This window comes from Phalacrocorax carbo, chromosome 2 (assembly GCF_963921805.1).
Source record: "Phalacrocorax carbo chromosome 2, bPhaCar2.1, whole genome shotgun sequence".
NCBI lineage: Eukaryota > Metazoa > Chordata > Aves > Suliformes > Phalacrocoracidae > Phalacrocorax > Phalacrocorax carbo.
In genome coordinates this window covers 122,729,883-122,754,975 of record NC_087514.1, presented here as the reverse complement: position 1 = coordinate 122,754,975, position 25,093 = coordinate 122,729,883, and the positions used below count along the sequence as shown (strand labels likewise).

The following is a 25,093-nucleotide window of genomic DNA, read 5'->3' as shown; positions in this document are numbered from 1 at the left end:
TTTTAGGACAAAGTGTAATTGTACTATTTGTTATATAGTGTTCATTTTTGTTTCTCTGAAGGAATTAGTTATGTTTTCAGTGTAAGTTGAAAATTAAATCAAATCACAATTTTGAGGTAGTAAGAGTCATTTCTTGCATGGGGCGTTTGGGGAACAGCTCCTTGAAAGAGAAGTGGATATTGCATGGACTGACAGAAATCTTTCTTGATACCTAAATCTGCTTAAAATACATACCTAACTCACTGTGGTAATTTGCATTACATTCCATAAGGAGAAGGGTTTTTTCCTGCATTTGTATTTTTAGCATTTGACTCCAGCAACTTCTGCTTCAGATAGCTTTTTGTGACAAAGAGGTAAAATACAACAAAGCTTTATATTTAAGCAATCCTTGTAGGAGTAATAGCATATTTACACTCTTTTTGCCAGTCCATGGGGATGCTTCAGTTTTGTTCGAAAAGTTCCAAAGTGCATCATCAGTTCAGTACAATCTTCAGTGCTTAGATTTGGTTTAATATTTTGATAATTAGAGATGCAGGTCTCTGGTCCATACGAACTGTCTGCTACCTGCTTCATTCAAGTCTTTCCCTAAATATGACAGTGTCCTAACTGCACATTTGTGCTTATTCTATTCTGCCTTACCTTTCTTCATATAATATTTTCTCTCAATAAATAAACTTACCTCTGTAAACTATGATACTTCATGATAGTAATTTGGCAATAGGATCATGATAATCTGAAATGAATTTCTAGAAAATTTAGAAGATTTCTACTCATTTCACATATTCTGAATCAGTTACTCAAATTTTGAAACACTGGGTTTTGTAGCAGTATTATCAAGAATCAGTACTTGGTCTCATCCTTGTTTTGGAATCTGTTCTATACAGCATAGTCATTTGGGTTTCTCTTTGAATTCTAGGGCTTTAAAAATACCTACATGAATCTAAGCCCTAAAGTACAATTAAAGTGAACACCGCGTTAGCTAGTGCATTCTAAAAATGAAGATCTAGGGTAGGCATGGTACATATGGGAGAAGTCTAGACTGTAATTTGACAAGAGGACATGTGTTAAAATACAGATTGTCTAGTCAACATTAGCCCTTCTAAATATGTTAGAGATTTAGATAATGCATTGTAACGATAGCTCATTAAATCTTTATCTAAACCAGCAATCAGTGATGTATTGATAACATTGTAGTGTTTCAGTTATAACTATATCATATCAGTGCTTCTCAAGTGCTGCTGCTACTACAATATCCATGATGATGTTTCACCCCATTCCGTAGTTCTCAGCCCTGCTTCCCTGCGCATCCACCCCCTCCCTTTTGTTCCTTTCCTTACACTGCAGCCTGCACTGGCTGCTCTCCTCCAGGAGTTCTGCTCCCAGAGGTGTACCTTGCTCCTTTTCTCCTCTCTGGCTGGAGATACTGTTCCCTCTCCCCACCAAGAAGTGTAGAGCACAGTGCTAAATGTGTATGTCAAAAGAAAATGTTGTATCCTATGTGGAGTCCTACTGCTGCCTTGCGCTGCAACCTTCACCATGGTGAAAAGCCCCCAGCATCACATTCTTGTTTGCCAGTGTGACCAGTTAGCCTGGGAGGAGGATGTGGTATAGGAAGGACAGCCTTGAAAATCTACCAGCCCACTTCAAAAGTCGTTAATACTTTGATATGTGGCGGTTTTGTTGGGTTTATTCTTTTTTTGTAATAAATATTGAGAAAGTTTCTGGTGATATTACTAGTAATTCTGACTGCTTGTCTAGATGGGGTTTGTGTTTTCTTGTTGGACCATCAGGATGTATAAATCCAGCATTGTCTGTCCTAAGAATTTGCGGAGATCTTCATACCTAATTTCCTCTTCCCTTTCTCGTAGGTCTCTGCATGGGGTGGCTATGTTTTCATCATCAACCTTATTCCACTGCATGTGTTTGTGCTGTTGCTGATGCAGCGATACAGCAGGAGGGTCTACATTGGTAAGTTTTGTTCGTTGAACAGTCATTCTCAAATGCTGGATTGTGAGAGATGAAATTAATTATACTGATGTGTTTTGTATTAAGTGGGAATTAAGTAATTGCATATCAGCTTGCATTGCATTAATTTGATTACTGATTATAGTCAGTTACTTTCTACAACATGGAAATAAGGAGTTAAAACATAGTCTTCCAAAGTTTCATATATCTAGCTGCTAATTAATTTTTTCCTTTCTAGTGCACTAAAAAAAATTGGATGGTTTAATATTTGTAGAATCCACTTAATGTATTTTTTAATATATATATATATTATGTGTGCGTCTGTAATAATGTTTCATATCTTTGGCTGTTCCTAGAATGTTAAACAATTGCTATTTTTAAGAAGTTGTGCAGCAGAAATTACGCAAACATATAGTGTGTTGTGACATATATGAAAATATACTGAGAGGAATTTTCAGCAGCCATGTATGTTTTATAAACCTAGACTAAAAAGTAGTGTAAGAGTCTGTCTGCTCCCTGTGAATCCTTAAGATTTTACTGGGTTAATGGGTCAGCCTTCCTTCCAGTTTCAGGAATGTATGAATAGTGATCTTAGGGGACTTCTTAACTGATTTGCCTGACATTTAAATACTCTGGAAACTGTTTTTACAGAGACTTTACCAGTCAAATCAGTTGACCATGGTGTAGGTGTGTGAATGAAATGAATAATATGCAGTTCCGATATTCAAAGGTTTATAAGTTAGCTAGAACATTTTTGACTCCCTAATGTATCTTACAAAAGATAATTTGAGAACATAGTATCAGCTGAAGTGCAATATCACAGATTGTTTCATATTTGTAAATATATTTTCATTACCCATTTTAACACTGTTATCTTTGTGTTTTTAGTTATTTTAATGCTTTTTTAGTGCCTGCTAAAGAAATTACAATATTTACTTATATATTTGAACTATTATTTACTATAATATTTACTCGGGTTCGGTTTTGTTACCAAAACTATAAATATGGGTTTCATGCTTGTTTTGTTAATCTATTTATGTAATTCAGAAATGGAAATGCTTCTTTAAAAAAGGAGCTCTAGCACACCTTCAATTTTTAATGTTAGTGTTACTTAACTTCTTCATTAACTACTTCTTCATAGCTTAAGGGGAAGGTAATTTATCTTGTTCTGCTTTTAAAATGGTTTTATTTGAATATTTTCATTTTCCAATTTCTGAGTTATGCAAGAGAAAATGAAATCTACTAATTATAAAATCCTGAAGTGATGTGCTAACCAGAAACAGTGAAGAATAAGTACTCGTGCTTTCTCAGCTTTCGATAAACTAGTCTTTGAACTCATCTGGGGAAAATAGTACTGCAGGTTCTTATGAATTAAAGGTTTTGGCAGATGTTTGTTTTGCAAATAGCTACAGTGTTTTGAGATGATATTGCCCTTCAGCTGTGAGGGAGATGTACTTCAGCAGAGTTCTCAGAATGAAAATGTGATTGCTGCTCTGGTGTTTCATTGCAACTGCTGGCTTTAAATTAAGCTTTCATGGGAAGCCTTACACACAGAATTCTGTACATCTCTAGGTTTGTTTAACAGGATGTTTTTGTAAAGCAGGTAAGAACATTCAAGCACTTCTAGAAGGAAATTAAAGTGTGCTTCACTTCCAACCTATTCAGATAGGGAGAAGAGTTTACAAAAGCTCACTGAAGTAGGGAGAATAAAGATATTTTTGGAGTTTCTGTCATATGCAATTGCTAGTGTGCCTGCAGCAGTCTCATTGCTCTCAAAAAACTACCAACTTGCAGCTAAAACTTTTGTAAGCTATTGTCAGCTGACAGTACCTGTAAAATCTGCATTACTATTGCTGAGAATTCTGGGGGTTTAATGTATTAATAACATATATTGATATTGCATATATTACATATTATTAATATTTAATCGAATGTAATAACCTAAATGTAGATAACAATATTTGGTAGCACCAGGTTTTTAAAAGTAGTGATGGTTTCCTGCTCTGTATTTTTCACATGGGTGTTCATACACCAAAGGAAAGGTTAATGGACATGATCTAATACGCTTGGCAATGTAATACAGAATCATTTAATGCGTAAAAATTTCCCAGAGCATGATCTTTTTCCCAATTTTAAAATATTTTATAGCTTGCAGGCAGATAAATTTATCAGCCAGATAACATCTGACCCAGTTGGTATCAGTGGTGATCATGCTGCCTATATTTGAAAGCTTTTTGTTTGGGCTTTTTGTTTTGTTTTGGGTTTGTTTGGTTGGTTTTTTTGTTTGTTTGGATTTGGTTTTGTTTTGTCTTGACAGTGGTTTGTATCTTTCATTCAGATCTTGCTAGCTTAATAATGAACAAGTGCTTATGATTCCAGTGTATTAGCAGCACTTGTATAGGTAAAAGCCTCTTTATTCAGACACAGGAACATTGATGATATTTTCTATTCTTGTACTTTGTAGGTTCTCTTGCAGTTTAGCATATGTTTAAAAAGTGAATGGTTTTATAGTTGGAAAGGTACCAATATAGATCTGTCATGCTTGCACACTAGAGACTTGGTAATTTTCACTTCAATCTGATTTTTTTTTTCATGTACAATTTTTAAATTCTGTATACTTTTCAAAATATTTAATATCAATAACACTTAAGAATCTTCCAGAATTTAAAACTTAATTTCCATAATTTCTTGTTCTGTGTATCAGATTTTATAGTTTAAGTAGTGAGCAGGCAGATGTTTATATCAATTATGTCTTTTTTTCTAAAACTTCAGGTGATTATTTTTTATTTCTGGTGATCATAATCCGTTAATTGAAAGTATGTGGTCTGGTATTTGACTGTACCCTCTGGAGAAGTTTTTCAGTAGGTTATTTCTGTATTTGTGCAGTGTACTGCAACTAAAATTGTTTGTAGAATGAGTTTATTCACAGTAGGTCAGAATGTTTTTGTTATTGATCTAGTCAGTTATGAGAGTAGCTTGCAGGAATCAAAATTAACTTCATGTTTTTGCAGACTGTGCACACAGTAGAATGTAAAGGAACATGGAAAGTTTGTGATGATATATCACCTTCGTGTATCTGAGGTCCTAGAAAAATTGTGTTGCTGTGTGAATTGCCAGAATTTTTTCAATACCGGGCAGACACATGTGACAGCTGTTTGAAAGAAGTGTAACTAAGGGATGGGGGGTGGTGGCGGGGTGGATTGGAAAAAGTGGGCATAGAAAGTATAACTGTTGCAGGACTAGGCTTAAAAATGATGATTTACAATGGTCTAACAAATGTGAAATGTAGTGATTTATGCCAATCATTGAACTTCCACAGGATGGCAGTGTTGCAAAACTTTCATGGTACAATAAATGATTTATGTTGTAGTCAATTCTTCAAAAATTGAGCTTCCTACAGCAAAAATTTATTTCAGTGACGTAAGAGAGAAAGATCAGTAGCTAGGCCAAGTAGTGCAATACAGATGCTTGAAAGAATACGCCAGCGGAGACAACAAGTGGTTGGAAGTATCATCACAGTCACTTCTGTGACTTTTGGAAAGCATACAGTACCCTGGGAGCACAATCATACCCACCCCCACCTCCTGGTGCTATTGAAACAATACCACTGGTAAATGATGCGATCCCCAAACCTGTTCTCAAGGAGGTTAGTAAAGGATTGTATGAGAAAGAAATGTCTTCGTAAGATCAAGGCTGTAACAAAGACAGTGATTTATGATTTGTAGGAGTGTTTAAAATTCTGGGAGGTGGATTGTTGCTGTTTGCCGCTGAAGGAACAGAACTTCATTTGGACTTTAAGTTGGCTGGTTACTTCAGATTGAACAGCCATGAGTCTGGTTACGAGTTGGTATTTCTCTCTTCCCCTCCCCTCTCTCCTTCACCCTGGAATATTGAGGACCAAAACTCTGTCAAAATGAAGTACATTATTCTCAGTGCATACATAATAATAATTAATATTAATAATACTAATATTACTATTAATAATGTTCTTGGCCTCTTTCTGGGGCTTATTAGTCCCCATTGTTGATATAGATCTATGTGCGTAATAGTGATGTGCGTAATAGTAATTTTTAATTCTGTTGCTTTTCAGCTTCTTGAGTTAAAAAACAAGCAAGCATACACCTCTCTGCATTTTCCACATAGGTAGCGGACTCTGAAATGTTTTGCTTCTTTGAGGTCTGGTCCCTTCAATTTCTTCTCATATAGAAAGCTTCTTTTGTCACTTGTTATCTGAGAGCTCTTCCCCAACCCATGACCTGCGAAAACAAGACGGGAAGAGAAAACTATTTCGAGCCAGAGCATCTTGGGTAGATGGTTTACTTCCCTAGGAGGAGAAAAAACAATGCAATTAGGAACAACAATACTTTGCTACTTCCTCTAAAATTGGATGCAATAAGCAGGTTTATTCTAGTCAAAGGAGGAAAAAGTAGTTAGGATGGCTGAAATGTTTAGAATGATACGGTTCTGTTTCAGTGTCACTGAAGTTGGGGGAGGACGGGCTCTGCTATGGAACCAATACTTTCTGAAATGTGTGTATTCATTTTCTTCCCACCTTTCTCTGCCTACCCTCTCCTCACTCTGTTTTTTTCCTAGCATATAGCACTTTCTACATTGTGGGGTTAATATTATCGATGCAGATACCTTTTGTGGGATTTCAGCCAATTAGGACGAGTGAACACATGGCAGCTGCAGGTAAGGAAATTAAATACCTGCTTCCAAACAACCTGCTTAGCATAGGAAAACCTCAAACCCTTGTGGCTTTGTTCCCTTGTATTGGAAAGAACACATGCTAACAAAACAAATTGTTAAAGAAAAAGAGGTAATATTTAGCGTCTGTAGGGAAGTTTTCTTTCCAGTTGACACATTTATCCTTCTTTGTGTGAGCTAGTGGAGGTCAAATGCCTCCATAGCACTGGATCAGTTACGCATTCTGACAAGCACTTATTTTAAACATTTATAATCTCTACTGTTTTGCAATATAATGTTGCTTTCAAGCATTGCAGGATTGAAACATTCCTTATTGGTAAACACAGTTTTTACTGAGCAATTTGGTTTTAGAGTTGATAGTCTTCTGTAATTTTTCAAAGCGGGTTAAATACAAACGACTTAAATTATGAATCAGGAGACTGATTTTTAAATAACTGATTTCAGTCATCTTTGATTTTTTATTATTATTATTTCTTTGAAGTAAGTTGATTTTTTCAGTAGTTGTTAACAGTCAGACATCTTGATTTCTTGACAGCAATAACCTCTACTAAGACTGATAGGTTTATGTTTAATTGTATATGCTGTTTGGGTGATATAGTTCCGTTTCTGAGATTCATCAGGCTTTTTTATTATGTGTAGTCACTGATCAAAATGTATTTGGGACAGCAATTGGAATATCATTAAAATATACCAGAAAAATACTTTTTTTTAAAAATTGCGATTTTTTTCAACAGTCTGAATATAATGGAAAGAGTAAAGATTATCAAACCACATTTTACACCTGAAGAATTTTACATTCATTTAGTGAATAGTAGAGTTTGTGTCTTTCTTTAAGAGTTGAGGTAGTGAATTTCAAGATTGTGTACCTCAAATTTATTGTTAAATTGAAGAAAGACCATACACTTGAGTGAATTTTCACTTTTGAATGGACTAATTGTTGGATTGATCTGATTATATATGTTGAAATTAATAACAACAGAAAAATCATGTCCAAGTTATGGTTTAACGTTAAACTCTAAACAGCCTTTTTGAGGGTGTGGGGTGCTTATGCAAGAAGTCCTGGTGTTTCAACACTAGCTTTATATAATTCAGTTTTCTGTATCACCTAATGCTTGGGGGATTGGGGTTTTTCTTAAATTCATTAAATCCTCCTGTTTTGTTCGTTAGCTTAATTTCCACATATTTCTGTATTAGCCTTGTTTTGCGTGATGTGTGTCTTAATTTTTCACCAGGTCTAGGTATGTTAACCTGTGTTTTTGTCACAATCAGTGCAATCTAGTTTTTGGGTGATCCTTACCCCAATTCAGTTTGGGAGCAAAGCAGCGGTGGGTATTGAAGCTCTTGAAATAATAAGCAAAGAATTTTTCTGAGAGTATTTTCTCTCATTGCATGTTTCTGTCATTCAAGAAAGTATCACCCCTGTTAAGTATTAAGGGCTATTTGTCAGAAAGTGATTTTATGCTAGTTTTTGGATGTAAGGGTGTACCTTAGATTTATTTCTCTAATTTAAATACAGCCAAAGTATGCCAGTTGCTTTAACAGCTGTTACTGCTTTAGAGCAATTAAAAAAACCTTTCCTCTTTCTTTAGGTGTTTTTGCACTGCTGCAGGCATATGCATTTTTGCAGTATCTGAGAGACAGATTAACAAAGCAAGAATTTCAGACATTGTTCTTCTTGGGTGTCTCGCTAGCTGCTGGTATCGTATTCCTGAGTGTCATCTATTTGACATACACAGGTAAATAAATGTGAAACTAGTTTACCTTTGGAGCAGGTAAACCAGATGATCAATATTTGGTTTTGTCTAAAGTAGTTGTTGGCAATGCCACAGCAAATAAATTGCCCATGTTACTCTATATTTCTGTGTGTTGGAATTCACTGTGCTTTCTGGGCTATGGGGCGGAGGGGTGTGTGGGTGTGTGTGTGGAATCTTTGTAGCATCATTCCAATATTTCAGGTATTATCAACATGATGATGTAAGGAGTCAGACTGGATGAGGAACATAACTATAGCCAAAGCGTATTACGAAGATATGTATAGCTAATCTATTCTGAACAGCGTTGGTGGGTCAAGGTCAGATTGCTTACTCTCTGAAATACTTGAATCTGACTTCTCTATGACTGGAATTAATCTGTAAGTTCTACTTTACTCCTGTGGTTGAACCTCCAGTCTTCAAGGTGGTTCTACCCAATCTCACAAAAACAAGCTTGTCTTTGCTTGGTTGCCATCCCCAGATGCCTCACTGCCATCTCCTTATCCCATGATATATTTCCTCGGTGATCTAATACTGTACTTCCTTCCCCTGATGAAGCAAAAGCAATCTTATTTTCCCAGCTAAAGTATGTCACCCATGCAAAAATTGTCTTCTGCTTGGTTTAAATTGTATGATCTTAGTATTATATCTCAAATACAGTTTTGTTTTATTAGAGCTTTGTTGGGGGGGAACAACACTTTCCTGAGACTTAACTTGTTTTTTATCTTAACTGACTTCTTTCTTGTAATTCTTTTTAGCAATGTTTCTGGCTTTTTTTTTTTTCTCTGTATTACTTGTTCAACATTTTGGACTGTTTAAAAGCAGCTTTATATACCATTTTTCCAAAAGAATACTTAGCATCTCTCTTTGAAAGTCTTCCAAAACTTGATGGTTTATGATTTGCTCTTCACTAAGTATGAGCAGGTTCTACTAATACTTAGGAAGAATTTTCAGACTAGCATATCAAAACAAAATTTGGCTTGAATTTCAGTGTGCAGCAAAATATGTCTGTTACAGTTCTTAGGGTCTTGATTTAAAGTTCTGAAATTCACTGATCAGTATCGTTGTTCTACCAGATGGATAAAACCTCGTTGCCTCAGCTGCTTCTAGTATGCTGTGTCATCTATAGGTTCCTGACCATCTCACAGCACTCTGATCCCTCTCTCTTTTCTTAATAATGCCCTTGTAGAAGGGGGCCTGCGTCTGGACCTTGTATCCCAGTTGCAGCACCTGGAAGGAAGGGATTTATGGTTCTGGATTTAAGTTCTGCCTGCCATAAGGCATGTTGGCCACTATTTTCAATCTAGCACTGTCAACTGTTTTGGCCTCTGGCATATATTTACCTTTACCTAGCCACCAGCTGGACCCCAATCCACTGAGTACTACTTTGAGCTTGTCAGGACAGCTAATTTTCAACCCATCAAATGATCTGTTTGTCCAGCCCATTCTTCTTCAGCTTATAAATGAGAAATGAGGAAAATGCTTCAAAAAGCATTTAATTGTGCTCCATGATCTTTTCAGGGACTCAGTTTACTGGCCCGTAGTTTCCTGTGTATTCCTTCTTGCCTTCCCCAGAGATGTAGCATCAGTCATTTTCCAGGCACCAGGGCCCTCCCATATCACCCTGATGAAGATGGTTGGGTAGCTGTCATATTGGCCAACTCTTTCAGCACCCCTCAGGTGAATGCATTTAATCCTGTGTTTTGGGTACATCCAGAGAAGACCATAACTGGTAGTTCCCCATCTGCTGGCAGCTCCTTGCGTCCAAAGACTGAAGGGGAAAAATATGGCTGTCATAGAATATTAACCACAATATTTAAATGTCTAAACTAGTTATTAAACTAAAACCTTTAGTCAGATTATACTGATTTTAAATGTCAGATAGAGGGAAGACTTACCATGTCATACACAAAGACTTGTAATAAATAAAAGGATTTAACTTTCTCTTATTTCACGTTGTCTGTATCTGGCTTCAGAGGGAGTCAAAACAGTTGTCAGGAAACTGGAAATAAAATTTAAGAATCTTACTAATAATAATTTTTATCTTTCACCTGATAATTATACTGTTTCTCTTCATCTTAAGATATTCAAGTATCTAAAGGTTTTGTTTAAAAGAAAAGAAAATATGTAAAGCTTATCAGCCTGTCTAGTAGCACCTTTTATATTGCATGCCACATATAGATCCATCAGTAGGGAAACAATAGGAAACCAGTGTTTAATTGAGTATTAGTGCTTTGGCTATAGATAGTTCCCAGTCTCCTGCTCAGGCGTTTCAGAAAAATGAAATACTTGCTTACCAATTATGCTTTCTTTTTCTTATACTTCTTTAGAAACCTTTGCTCTATATCTGCCATATTCTTTAAGAAATTTTTTTTTTTTTTATTGCATTGCTTTGACTTTTGGAGGAGTGTGTGTGTCGTGATACTCAACAAGTACGATATGATCCTGTGAGAGTGTGATCCTCTGAAAGCATGTTTTCTAAAACTGGCTTCATGGTTGGTAGACTTTATAGGCTGCCTAATGCAGTAGGTCTGGTTCACATATATTACAAGTTCAGTAAAATTTCTTTTGGTTTTGTGCTATAATTTGAGGGAATGGAAAAATTATGACATTTAAATACCTAGGCAGCAGAAGGGTTTTATTTCCCCTTCTCTTTTTCAGGTTATATTGCTCCTTGGAGTGGCAGATTTTATTCATTGTGGGACACTGGGTAAGTAAGGATAAAGGATATAAGGATTTAGATATCAATAGCATTCTACTGAAAACTAATAATCTTTTGCTCTTACCCTCAAATCCATTTAGTATTTAAGTCAAGGAGAATATAGTGGGATTTAATCAGCTCTCTAAAGAGGGCATTTGTAGTAACTGTTTCATGATCTTTGCAAGCAATCAGTTGTGCAAAACTAGTGCAACCACTAATTTGTCTATTAAATTTCTTGCTTCTTTGAAAGTCTCTGAATATGTAATGGTATGTTTTTCTGTATGAAATTGTAGTGCTTCTCAGCATAAAATAACTAAAAGCTGTACCAACACTTGAGGACACATTTAAAAATTACTAAAAGCCTTAAACTTACACTATTTTCATTGTGCATCATTGCACAAAATCACAATGATGTTGCACATATCATCTTGCATGCTGCCTGTTTATGATGTTCATAAATCTGTTTTATGTATACAGATGTCTACTCTAAACAATTCTGGTTTATTCATTTTTCTCAGATAAATGTATTTAAGGTGAAATTCAATTGGTAGATTTTTTTTTTTAAGATTAAAAGCAGAGATAGGAGAACTTCAAACTTTTGGAGTTCACATTTTTTAGGTCCCCCTAATCCAGTTCACACAGGATTCTATACCAACTCTGTAATAAATGAAGTAGAATTGATGTTAGTAAAGAAGCCTCAGATTTATTTGAAGAACATATAGATGTTCTTCGCTGTGGGGTGTGTGTATATATATATACACACACAAAGCATTAAACTTTTGAGGGCTTGTCTACATTAGAAAATCATATTGTGTTAAAGCACGCAATGAAGTTTCGAATGAGAACCAGATTTCAGTGAAGAAAAGGACGTATGTTTGATATCTCACCATTCGGTCATGTGGCACCCCAGATTAGGTCCCTGTGTGCCTTTAATATAGAACACTGTTTTGTCCTTGTCTGCACTGAGTGTTTGACTTGTTTAGTTGACATGTATTTCCAAGTGTAGACAAGGCCTGATTTTTTTTCAGCATCTAAAGGAATGTCGGGGCATCAGTAACTGGTCTGGTATTTAATACTGTAACTTTCTGTACTAAGAAAATAAAGGTATTCTGTGTAGAGGAGAGTTTTCAAAATACAGTGTTGAAAATCTGGGAGATTTACTGGTACAGGTGATTATCTCTCCAAAATTTAATGATGGGGCTTCCATAGCTGCGTGTTTTCATTTTGGTGCATTTGGCTTCATATTTAGCCCTAACAAAACAAAATTTCCATCATTTTAATCCTTTTAATTAGTATGGAAATAATCCTTTATATCAGTGTTTTAAATAACTCTATACACCAAATACTTCCTAAATACAGTAAGACCTGGAGACTTCTTTGATGTAAACGTTTCATCAGATTTCTGCTGAATAGAGGACTTGCCATTTTAATTTGAAATGAATTTCAGAATTCCTAATGTTTACAAGTTTTAATAATTTTATCTTTTCAAAATAATTTGAACTGAATTTTTTTTAAAAAAGGTATGCGAAAATTCACATCCCGATCATTGCCTCTGTGTCTGAGCATCAGCCTACAACATGGGTTTCCTTCTTTTTTGATCTGCATATTCTCGTGTGTACTTTCCCAGCAGGGCTGTGGTTCTGTATCAAAAACATCAATGACGAAAGAGTGTTTGGTAAGAGAAAATACTTTTAAATTGTTTTGAAAAATCTTGTCTTACAACTTGATTCTGTTTTGGTTTTGTTTGCTTAAAGCTGGTATATGGCTTGTTCTGAAAAAAGGTTTAAAAGTGGTATGTTTAAAGATTATTATTAAAAGTTGCCTACACCCAGCAGTATTTAAAGCTATTTATAAAAAATGCAGAGAACTGGTGATGGAGTATTGCCCCAAGAGGTGGGATCAACATATTTGTCTGTATGGTGCTGTTCTGCAGCTGGAGTTGCACGCTCCTCCACCTGCTGATCTTGCAAACCAAGCGTTGGGGCACAGTTCCACAGTACAGTTCAGCCAGATGAACAGCTCAGTGCAAAGGGAAGGTCCCTTCCCCACGCAGGCTGCAAGGCAACCAGCCCTTCCCTGGGTGTCTGGCACTCATCCCATCACAGATGATGAATCAAAACACCTTTTCTTCCCAGATTTTCTGCTGTTTTACTGAATGGAATCACTTGCTGTGGAACAAGTGCTAGAGAAGACACAAGCCTAACTGGAGGTGTGAGGTCTCCCTATGTCAGTGAAAGCAAATTGTTTATTTGTACAAAGCTGTACTTTGAAAGCAGACTTTTAAGATTATGAATGAGGCTTGTAAAGATGTGATTTGAAGTTGTAGCCCATATGGAAGAGTGAAGATCACTCAGGTCTTGGGATTTTACCTGGACAGGAGGCTGCAGACCAATACAGCTGCCTCTTAGGATTACCCAAGAGGTGTGTGGGCAGTAGGAACACTTACTGTGTTAAACCCAGTGACTCCAGGGTATTCTGTGCTCTGTGGCTTACAGTGAGCCCTTGTCAAGACCAGTGCTGGGCAACTCGCTTTCAGCCTCCTACTGCTGCATCATCCATTTAAATCAGCATAAAGAAACCTGTAAGTGAGAATGGAGAGCCATGCTACTTTGCTGCAAAGTAGAAAATACTTACCTAATGTAATCTGATAAATCAGTGTCCCTTCATGATTTCTATGGCAAGTCTTTCACAAAAGTATATTGTTAAACTGTAGCAGACAAGGAATAACCACTATTACTTGAACAATATATGTTCCTAACGACTGTATACAGGTTTGGGTGTTTTTTCCTTCTAAGGAAAGTGTTCTGAATATTCCTTACTGTTCTGAAAATCTTGGGGGTTTTGGTTTGGGGTTTTTTTTCTTGGGCAGGGGGCTGGGAGTGGAGATAATACTGTTCAGGAGAACTTGCTTCAGAATAGGGCTCATAATATCATAATTATTATTACAATGTAGACAAGCCCCCAATTTGTCCACAAATATCTCTAACATAAATTAAAATTTTATATTTACGTGACATTCTGACACTTCCTTTTGCTTTTTTCAGTTTCAAGAACTTGTTTGGTCTAAGGCTCTTTGGCCTTTTTAAGCAAATGAAACTGCCTGTTATTCCAGTAGTATTTTTGGTGTGTGATACTTAATTCCACTAATAATGTTTCTTCTGACACATTATTAATGAATATGAAAATGGGCTTGTGTTGTTGTTCACAGTTGCCAAGATGAACTTCAGGAAGGGTTTGAAGCTTAAAAGGGACAAATGTGAATTGAACTGTATCTCTGTAAATTAAAAAGCAGTGAAATACAAGATGCATGCTCAAGTCTTTATATACACAGATGCTCAACCCAATTCCAGAAGTAGTTTTGTGGAGGGCATGTACGTGTGCAGTCAGAGTGAGTGTTATTTTCTAAATGTCATCAGTAGATTTGTTTCTTTGCAGTTGCTCTGTATGCAATCAGCGCTGTGTACTTTGCTGGCGTGATGGTTCGTCTGATGCTCACTTTGACTCCAGTGGTCTGCATGCTGTCTGCAATTGCTTTCTCCAATGTCTTTGAGCGTTATTTGGGTGATGATATGAAGAGGGAAAATCCACCAATAGAGGACAGCAGTGATGAGGATGACAAAAGGAACCCTGGCAACCTGTATGATAAGGTGAGGGAAGGGAGCAAAAGTTAGAAGTCAGAAAGCAGCTTAGTTTTACTCTTTTTGTCAGAATATTTTAAATGCCATTAGAGGTCTGAATCGCTAGCATTTAAATTTAGAGCATGTGTTGATGTTCTCCAATAAGGTATAACTGATGTTCCGAAAAAAATCAGTGTGAGTGTAGAAGCAGTTCCTTCTAGCTTGATCGGTGGTGAGCCTTTAACCTAAAGGTACAGTGTTGACCCAGCTTTCTATAGAAGAAATGGCAGACAGTTGCTCTCCCGAATGACTTATAGCAGTTCTGTGTTACTCAATGTCTCCATGTTTCCTTCTTGTATATCCTTTAAGACATGGAGAAATTAAAGAATAATATATTTTATAGAAAAGTATTTCTATAGGTAAACTTGCATACTCCTATTCCTGAAGAAGGTGGTATTAGGTACCAGCTTTTTTATCTCTTAGGCTTTGTAATACTGACCCTGACAATGCATGAGCCTTGGGTTTCCCGCTTTTCCTCACAGTAAATATCTGTGCCTTTCACTTTTCTACCCTGCCTTATAAAAGGGCCTCATCATACTGAGCCAAACCAAGGAAGTCATGCACTGACCCTCACATAATAAGTTTTTTCTCTTCTGAAAGAGGTTTTCAAGGAATCATCCATTTTTGCAAGTTGCTGGATTGTCAAAATATTCTTGTGCATACTTAGCTAATGTACTCAACAGCTTGGTCTAGCTTTATAGTATTCTGTAGCATTCCTGGGGTGCATGTGGTGAAGAAAAAGGCATGGGTTCCATTGTCAAGGAAAGTGACAAAAGTTGTCATAACAGATGTATTTGTGTTTGTTTAGGCAGGCAAAGTGAGAAAACATGTATCTGAACAGGAAAAAACAGAAGAAGGATTGGGTCCTAATATCAAAAACATTGTTACTATGCTGATGCTGATGTTGTTGATGATGTTTGCTGTCCACTGCACCTGGGTAACTAGCAATGCATACTCCAGCCCCAGCGTTGTTCTCGCTTCCTATAACCATGATGGGTAAGTAAGGTCTACGGCTCTGAAGTAATTAAAGGGCAGAAGCCTGTCTACTTCTTTCGCATTAGCAATTTGCTTTACCTTCTAATTATATTAAGGCAGAATTGTCACCTGAATATAAAATTCTTAATCTAATTTTCAAAAAGATGCAACATTTTATTAAATATTTAATGTAAATACATAAAAATAATCCTATCCAAAGCCAGTAAAGATGATGGCTAAAAAAAAAGTTTTTTAGTCAATTGGGAAAACTTGTTTATGAATATATATTTGACTGGAAACGTATTTAGTCACGTAATCAAAAGCAGCTCAGCTTCTGGCTGTTCAGCTGTCGGTGGGGTTCAAACTTCTGATTGCTGGTGGCTGAATCCCTCAAAGGGAGTTGAACACATTAAGAAAACCATTATTTTTGAGCCTGGATTTGTCACAGTGCAGTTAATTTGTCACCAGTATTTGTACTGACGTGAATAAAGTGAGCTCTCTTTCCAGCACTCGGAATATCCTAGATGACTTCAGAGAAGCCTACTACTGGCTGAGGCAAAACACAGATGAGCATGCCAGAGTGATGTCGTGGTGGGACTATGGATATCAGATAGCAGGAATGGCTAACCGGACAACCCTGGTTGATAACAATACTTGGAACAACAGCCACATAGCCCTGGTAAGGGTGGCCATTATCTATGGATTAGAAACACAAAAGCGTTTACCTTGCAGTCGAGTATGAAATTGTAAATGTCTGTTAATAGATAGTATGATAGATATTAAGGAAAAATTCCATGGAGTGGGAAACACAGAGGTGGAAGGAACATATTTTTTACATTTATTAGAACTCAAGTATAAAGGGTTTTGGGGCTAGAAGGGGTCGATTTTGCTTTCGGAGTTTCTGTTTTGTTTACTTGGATTTTCCAAAACTTCACTTCAGTTTCTCTTCTCTTCTTTGTGGGAGGATAGACAAAATCAAATAGGGATCACTTCAGTTCAGCAGTGTCTCTGCTGACTAGATTTTGAATGGCACTATGAAAACTACCCACATGAAACAACATGTTTTCAGGCATCTTGAAAATAAGAGTAAGTTTATGAATAGCAATGGAAGTGTTGCAGACTTGATGCGATTCTGTCTTCTCAAATTTGCAGTTAGACAAAACATATGTACCTTTAATTCTTTCACTTGTGAAGAGTAAGTTTCAGCTTTGTGCATGTGCTTAAAAGCAGGGTGTTAGCATCGCCTGGGGTTACAGGGGCACCACCTTGGGCAGCTGAAACTTTTTTCAGAAACTAAAGAATGCTCTATATTGTAGCTGGGTTGCTGTCTTACTAGGTGCTGTGTAACAACTCGTCATCACTCAGTGATGACGTCACTCATCACTCAGTGGCCATTTCTTCCCGGAAGACCTATGTCACGCTACACAGGCAGAATGGGGGAAGGGCTTGAGGAATGTATTAGGATAGTTTCTTGTCTTGTGTTAGTCCCTGGTAGAGCAGTTGGACCAGATCTGCAGACAAGCAGTGTTCAAAGTCAACAAATTAATCAAGCTGTGCTTTGAGCATACAAAGGCCTGAAAAAAATGTGTATTGGGGAAGAGGGGGATGATATGCATGTACTTTTGACGGGCAGGGAACTCACATCAGCTGAAAGCAAGTTTGGGAAATTGTACTGTTGGTGCCAATGTTGGTCAACAAGGCTTCCCATGTACTAAGGCACTTTTATTTTGGTTGTTGACCTACCCGAGTGTGTTAGTGTTTTATGTGGACATCCAACTCTGGTAGCTCTACGTGCCTCCCTCTTCTACAAGTGGTAGAATTGCAGATACTAGTATCTAAACCAACACATCTCTGCAGGACAAGGCGCATCATGTGAATAGAGAGGCTGTGGAAGTAATCTGTATTGCATAAGCACGGTAACCGTACACATGACAGCAATTAGCAATGATGGGTTTTAGTACAGAATTCTCTCCAGTAAGACTGCTGGAGCTGTCACGTTCCATTTTGGACTGAACACTCCATAAAGGGGGACCCAAGCAATAAACGTGCGTTGTAGTGAATACCTGAACTTGTGTGCTAAATGAGGCACGCCCCGGAGACACGTGCCAGATGACTTCCTCCAGCTCAGAAATGGAAATCTGCCAAATTAACTTCACATTGATTGGGATGATGGCCAAGAAGCTGAGGTTCTCGGTCTTTTTGACAGATTGCAGCCCAAGCGTAGTGTTTTCTAATTACGGTCTTAACTGAATGTTACCGATTTGGATGTAATATTATTTATATTGTAGTTATTCCCTTTTACAACAGCAATACATTATTATGCTTTAGGTGCAAGACCTTCAATAGAAAACAAAACTAGGGAACTGAATGTCACTGACTTATGTGAATTCTTTAAGCAGTGGAAGTGACCAGTATGAACGACATTCTGGATACAGCTCTAAAAAGTTTTTCAAGGCCAAAACTATGTTATGCTTTTCACTCAAGGATGTCTCTATTCTGACATTTTTGTCTGCATAATCTTACGTTGAATTCAACACTGAGGGTGCCTGCATGCTGCTGAGTACAGTGCAGCACGGCTGCTTCATTAGTGCAGGACAGAGATCAAAGGAAAAAAACACAAGAAACTACTAACATGTCAAATAATTTGTTCACTTTGGGCTGTGTCTAAAGCTTTGAAAATAATTTGGAATTAGGTATTTCCTGCAACACTAAGTTTTTGCCAATACAGCCATGATGTGAAAAATCTCTAGGTGCCACAAAAGGAAAAACCCTTATTGCTACATTTTATACTCAAAATGCTCATTTCAACAGGCAGCAGAGGAGAAAATATTTCAATTTAGGTTGGGCTTTTGAGTTTCTAAATAGATAAAATGGGTTTTCTTTATCTAGAATGAAAATGTGGACTTCGTTTGACAAGGATGCATTTTTGGGCCTTGGTGTGGCAGGATACTGATCTGTGGATCTGTTTGATAGGCAGCTGTGCAGATCTTTAAGGTATTTTTGCTATGATGCAGGTGGGAAAGGCAATGTCCTCAAATGAGTCAGCAGCATACGAGATCATGAGAAGCCTGGATGTGGATTATGTTTTGATTATTTTTGGTGGTGTGATCGGGTACTCTGGTGACGATATTAATAAGTTCTTGTGGATGGTGAGAATAGCAGAGGGGGAACATCCCAAAGATATTCGGGTAAGTGGAAATGGACAGGGGAAACTGAACTGAACTGTGTGTTTGTCTCTACTGTTTGGGGTTGTTTTTTTTTAACCTTTTATTTACGTTGTTGCTTTTCTGGTAGTGCTCATTACAGTGGAGGGAAATCTCTACTACTTATTGCAATTTTACTTGAAAAACATGTTATGGGTTGTTTTCCTAGAACAGTAGGAGTGCAGAGGCCTGTAGCCCAGTTTCTTTCAATATTTATGGTTTTGACAGGTCAGTAACCTCAAAAGCTTTTCACTTTTTCTGCATGATACTAAAAGTACGGGATATCTTTCGTGGTTCTTGTGTGTGTGTGTCTCACTATGCACCATCATACTTCAAAAAAGGAGTGTTCAGACTGTTTAAATGGTTGGCATTACAAATTTCTTCAAACTCCGTAATAGCAGGAGACAAGTTTAAGTGTTAATATTGACTTACGTAGAGTTTAAGTTACTCAAACATCTCAGAGATTGCAGAAGTCTGTAGTAATATTTGCTTATGGCTAACAAAAACTTCTAGATATTGAGCACAGGCTTAAAGGAGTAGCCCGTGTGCATCGTTTCATCTTGTACTGGAGATGAAAATGCAGAAATCTTTTGTTTAAACACTGTGCACATATGAAGTTTATGGTGACGTTGCAGACCTTGTATATTAACAATACAGTGCTTTTCACCTTTCTGAAGAATAATTTTGATAGATGCCCAACTAACTCTTATGTTTTGAGATCAGTTTTCCTGTAACTGCTTAGTGTGAAGTGACGAACTTGCACCAGCACAATAATATGGCTTTAGAAAGACTGGGCCACTGGGGTCTGGGTTGCAAGCAGGTGGTTTTCAACTATTTTAACTTCAATGAGCACCATCATTTTCTGTTTTAAGAGTAGCTTAGATCAGCTTTTAAACTGTAAAACTCAGTTTAGATTCTTTACGAAGTTGGTTCTTTTTTTTTGTGGAGAAGGGAATGAGAAATGACCCTAAATACTGGTTTAGTTTATATTAACTCTTTGTATATTTTATTTTCAAAGGAAAGTGATTACTTCACCCCTCAGGGAGAATTCCGGGTAGACAAGGCGGGTTCTCCAACTTTGCTGAACTGCCTCATGTATAAAATGTCCTATTACAGATTTGGAGAGATGCAGGTTAGTGCTACAGCTTCTACTGAATCTTAACTGAAATGTGAGAAAACAAATGTTGCTTTGATGTTTTCCATCTTTTAGATTGAGTGTTGCTTGTAGTAGCGGAATAGGAGGTAAGAGTCAGCTTTACAAATCAGAACACATCTAGGTATGGTCTACTGTACATAACCGTTAGAAAAAAACACTTTTGCTGCTAACCTACACTTGTACTTAGCTTTTTGCTGTCCTTCACGTTGCATCAGACAAGCATCTTAACTCCATTATGCAGTGCGCTTGCTGAAGCATTAACTGTTACGTTGTGGAGAGATTTGGGGTTTTCTTTAATAGCAACACAGAAGTGGAACTGTTAATTGACTATTTAATATCTGTCAGAAACTACCTGATTTCTATCCAAGTCACATCAGTGTATTAAACAACATGGCACTTCTAGAATAAGGGCATAATACTCACAGTCGTCACTCCCCTTTGGGATCATCAAGCGTATGTATGTAGCTAAACCTGCCTTGTTTCCTTTTTTTTTTCTTTCCTGTTCTTCCCCCCACTGCCAAGGGCCCTTCATTCTGTTGTGTTACCACAAGAATCCTTTATTCAGCTAAAATTGATGCCACTGGATCTTATTTGTAACACAGGGGGTCAAATTTAACCGGTAATGTGAACCATTCTGGACTTGTACGGAAAACCATGAAAGCGTGAATTACTGTACCATAGAAGAGAGTACACGGGCGCAGCTACGCTAAAAAGCCACCACGGGCTGCTGCACCTCGCACTTTCACTTGAGTAGTTTCATCTCTGAATGCAGATGTGATATTTCTTTGAGACCACGAAGTGCCGTCCCTGCTACATCTGTAGGAGTAAGAATGCATTTGTCCCTTTCTTAGTTGTAGAAAGGAACCGAGAGTTGTTTCTGTGGTGTAATTACCGGTGCAAGAGAAGTGTTGTCTTTTGCCTAGACGAGATGAAAGCGTTGCAGTATGAAGTAACACAGCTTGCAGTGCAGTGATGGGTGTTTTCGGTTTTTGTCTCACACTAATATGCAACTTTAATTTTTATAGCTGGATTTTCGGACACCCCCAGGATTCGATCGTACGCGCAATGCTGAGATAGGCAACAAAGACATTAAATTTAAACATCTGGAGGAAGCCTTTACCTCAGAGCACTGGCTTGTTAGAATATACAAGGTGAAACAACTAGACAACAGAGAGACATTGGATCATAAACCTAGAGTAACCAACATTGTACCGAAACAGAAGTATTTGTCAAAGAAGGTGGGTTCCCAGTGAAGTAACTGAAAGGGGTCAGGAGGTGGCAGTTGATTTTTAACAGTGAATCACGTAGCTGGTGAATTCTGTATTTCCACTAGCCAGAATGTTATGGGTACTGTTCATGTTAGTGTCCAATATCAGACCTGCCTGCTGGTAATAACTGTTTATTTACTGTCTGCTTACCTTAAAAGCATGTGAAGACACAAGGCTAGATTTTATTTCTTTTTTTAGGCAGAATGCTAACTGGACCTAGAGTGTGTCACTGGCTGTTACAGCTCTTAAGTCTTCATGTAACTGGAAGTATAATCTCTAAAGTACATCAATTCATGTTTCAGTAACTATGGCTCACTAAGTTAACAATGTGGAAGTTGCTTTCTGATTTTGTTTGAAAGTAGTGATGCCTAGACGTTTAAAAATGGCAATTTTGTATGAAATAAATTAAATATGAAACTTTTGTTGACGGAACTTTAGTGTCTGGCTGCTTCCTGTTTGAAGTCATCTTCATGGTTTTAAAAGTGTTAGCTGTGGTGTGCTACTTCAGCCTGTTAAGGAAGATGTGTTACCGGGGGAGCTGGGGAGAATCTTAGCAGCCCTCTCCCTCACAGTATCCATTTTCTATACATTCAAATATACATTGCAAAAGGAATTCCCGAATCCTGTCGGAAACAAACGTGTAACGAGCCAAATTAGTATAGGCAGTAAACTTACACTGAGTCATGGAAATACAAGTAAGGAATGTTAGAGGGTGAAGATGCTTATTTTTGTGATTTGCTGGAAATTCATAAAATAAGGCACTTGGGAGTGTCACTGAGACTAGACTTATCTTGAAACTGTAAGCTTTACTGTGCCTGTCATACACTTACACTGTAACTTTTGATCTAAAGTGACAAGAAAGGGTATATTTATTAATGATAGAGGTACTGACCCCGCTTAAGCTGTGGGCATGTCAGTCATCTGTCTCAAAGACAGGATAAAAGTTGATGCAAATTCTGATCCATCGCCAACTCTTGCAGTACGAACAGGCTTTACTTCCCGTTAAGAAATGGGAGAACCAGCAAAGAGCATCGGGCGAATGTCTAAGCTAGGATTTCTTGAAGGCATTCTGAGGGCTCCTCAGTAGCCACAGGTTTGCAGCAGTTGCTTCCTTACTGGATATTCAGTCCATCTCTTATCACTCTTATGTGTTAGGAAGGACATTGCTGAAGCTCAGAGGTTATAACGTGTCTGAGAATTACATATTTATTTGTATCTATCTTGCTTTATAATAATATTTTTGCTGCTGTTATTAAAAAACAAAGTTATATTTAACTGACAACCAAGCCTGTGGGTGAGCCCAGCAAAGCACAGCAGCTGTGGGAGCTGCCTGCTGTCTCTGTTGCGATGGGCATGTTGAATGTAACAGTTCTACCTGCCATGAGCTAACTATATTTATACAACTTTGAAGTTACTGTTACTTAAGACTAACATTAATGCTTACCCCCAGTACTACCTTTTAAAAAAAAAAAAACAAAACAACTCTAAAATCTGCTGATAAAGACATGAGCAGAAGCACTAACTAGCCTACGGACCAAGGGCAGAGGACTAAAGACTAAAATGTGATTATTCAGTTTTAATCTTACTTTTGAAAAATGCTGCTTTGAGCAAATATGTCTGTCATCTTGCTAACTTCTAAGAGAATCAAATAGCGCAAAAGATGCAAGGAGGTTATTTTCAAACAAAACTAACGCTCTACACTGCTTCTGCTCCTTGGGCACATTAGAGCTTTATCGTGTTGGTTAATGATTAATTCTGCCTCAGCACAAGCTTTGAAAACAGCTGTACAGATCTGGGAGACGGGGCTCGCAAAAGTACCTCTTGTGGAAAAGCAAATGTTGGGCATGAATTAACAATCCCAACTCTAAAAATAACTGGATAATACCTAGGTGAGGGTTTAGCATTTAAGCTCTTTAAAATCAATCTAAAGATCAGGCATTGAAATGCACATCATTAAACCGCGGTCAAGTCTAAACCATTAACTAATACATTTTATTCTGTTTTTCTTTTTAGACCTCCAAAAGGAAGCGTGGCTACATTAAGAATAAACTAATTTTAAAGAAAGGCAAGAGACCCAACAGGAAGACAGTTTAAATACACTGTTCGATTGCTAATACGAAGCAGTTGTCCTTGAGATAACCAGTCTTTGCCTTTAGCTCAAGTCATGTTTCACAGCAACATGAGGGTACAGAACCATCATTGGTCCAGATTATTGTACAAAATTTTCAGGCAATGTCTGATTAAAAATATTGGCTTATTGAGAACAGCTGTTTTAGATTTGTAATGTGAAGCAAGACAGAGCTGCTATCCAAGTCTAGCAGCAATTTTTTTTTTTATTGGTACATATTATCCTTCAAATCTGTTGAGAAATTAGACTGACTGCACCAAAGAACCCTGTAATTTGGTCCTTGGCACATGCATACTTGTCAATCTTTTTTGGAAAACACTGTTCAGCTGAATAGGAGCAGTATGTAAACTGGAATGGTGAAATCTAAAAATGATGGGGTTTTCAACAATTAAGAGGAAGCAGCGCTCTCTGAAATTAAACTTTCCAAATAAGTTACTCCCATGATTATTTTTCAATGCTTTCTTTCAGTGTCCTTTTACTCTTGCTACAGGCTGGTTTTGAGCTCAAGTGTAAGAAGCAAAGCTGCAGTTTTCACAAGAGATGACAGGACAGATTAATTGGACGCTAGTTTAGAGTGGACGAGCTGCTTTTGTTTAACATGGGATGGCAGTACTGCTGCCTTACGCTGTCATTTCAGACGGCAGACAAGGCAGATCTTGCACACCGCAGATACAAGGGCTACATTTGTATCCTCCTGAAAAATCTGAAACGACAGTAATGAATGCTATAGTAACATACAGCTGAGCACCAGGGAGCTGCTGGTGCTCCAGAACAGGAATTAAACTGTTTTGGGTAAATGTTTACATTGGTAAAACAAGTATAGTCTGTTTTATGGGGGGAAAGGAAAAAAAAAAAGGTTGACAGGTATACAAACCCCTTTTCTGTGGCTGTCGGAGGTGAGGATTTGCAAACCTCTCTCTCCCTGCCCCCACTGCCTTTCTTGTGAGGGTAGATGTTTTTCTGGAAATCTGTTTCTCTGCATTTTTATTTAGAGTACTTAAAATCAGTTGAAGAAATTCCTGCTATAGTGCTATTTGCTTTGTCTGTCTTTTATACTTTTTTTTTTTAAAGTGGTGAAAACTGTCAGATTAAATGCACTAAAATATAAATGGAGACTGAACATGTTCACTTTCCTGCTATAGGAAGACTTTATACAGACTTGAAATTTTTCTTTAATTAAAATGAAAGGGTTTTGCAGTTTGTTCTCCTGCCACAGGTTGTAACTTTTTATAGAAGCAAAACTTGCATCAACAATTTGATGTAAAATGCAGAATAGTATGTACCTTTCATGAAGAAAATGTAAATTTACAGTGTTCTGTGAGAATGTTACTGCTGACTTCTTTCCCAAGGTGTAGAATATTTTTTTGATTTATGAACTCATTTTGACCCCGATGGTTTACACAGACCAATACTACAGCTGCAACATTTTCACAAAGGTAATTAAATCTGGATTTCTGGCCCCTGTCGTTTGGAGATTTCATTTTATTTCGTTGCTTTAAAGCTCAATGCAGACCAGTTGTTGACTGTAGGGGAAAATAAAGTTAATTCAAGTTTTGTGTTAA

At 37.3% G+C, this 25,093-nt stretch overlaps 1 protein-coding gene across 2 annotated transcripts in view; it reads left to right on the top strand.

The window, feature by feature from the left end:
• STT3B (STT3 oligosaccharyltransferase complex catalytic subunit B) overlaps window positions 1-25,093 on the top strand; it is a 476,425-nt gene extending 451,332 nt beyond the window's left edge. For both annotated transcript variants that reach the window (XM_064444219.1, XM_064444218.1), the window contains 12 exons: window positions 1,869-1,968; window positions 6,559-6,657; window positions 8,262-8,408; window positions 11,085-11,133; window positions 12,645-12,799; window positions 14,560-14,771; window positions 15,610-15,797; window positions 16,284-16,455; window positions 18,791-18,964; window positions 19,998-20,111; window positions 21,161-21,373; window positions 23,417-25,093. In XM_064444219.1, coding sequence (XP_064300289.1) covers window positions 1,869-1,968; window positions 6,559-6,657; window positions 8,262-8,408; window positions 11,085-11,133; window positions 12,645-12,799; window positions 14,560-14,771; window positions 15,610-15,797; window positions 16,284-16,455; window positions 18,791-18,964; window positions 19,998-20,111; window positions 21,161-21,373; window positions 23,417-23,497 — 1,704 coding nt within the window. In that variant the 3' untranslated portion in view covers window positions 23,498-25,093. The remainder of the gene's footprint in view (window positions 1-1,868; window positions 1,969-6,558; window positions 6,658-8,261; window positions 8,409-11,084; window positions 11,134-12,644; window positions 12,800-14,559; window positions 14,772-15,609; window positions 15,798-16,283; window positions 16,456-18,790; window positions 18,965-19,997; window positions 20,112-21,160; window positions 21,374-23,416) is intronic.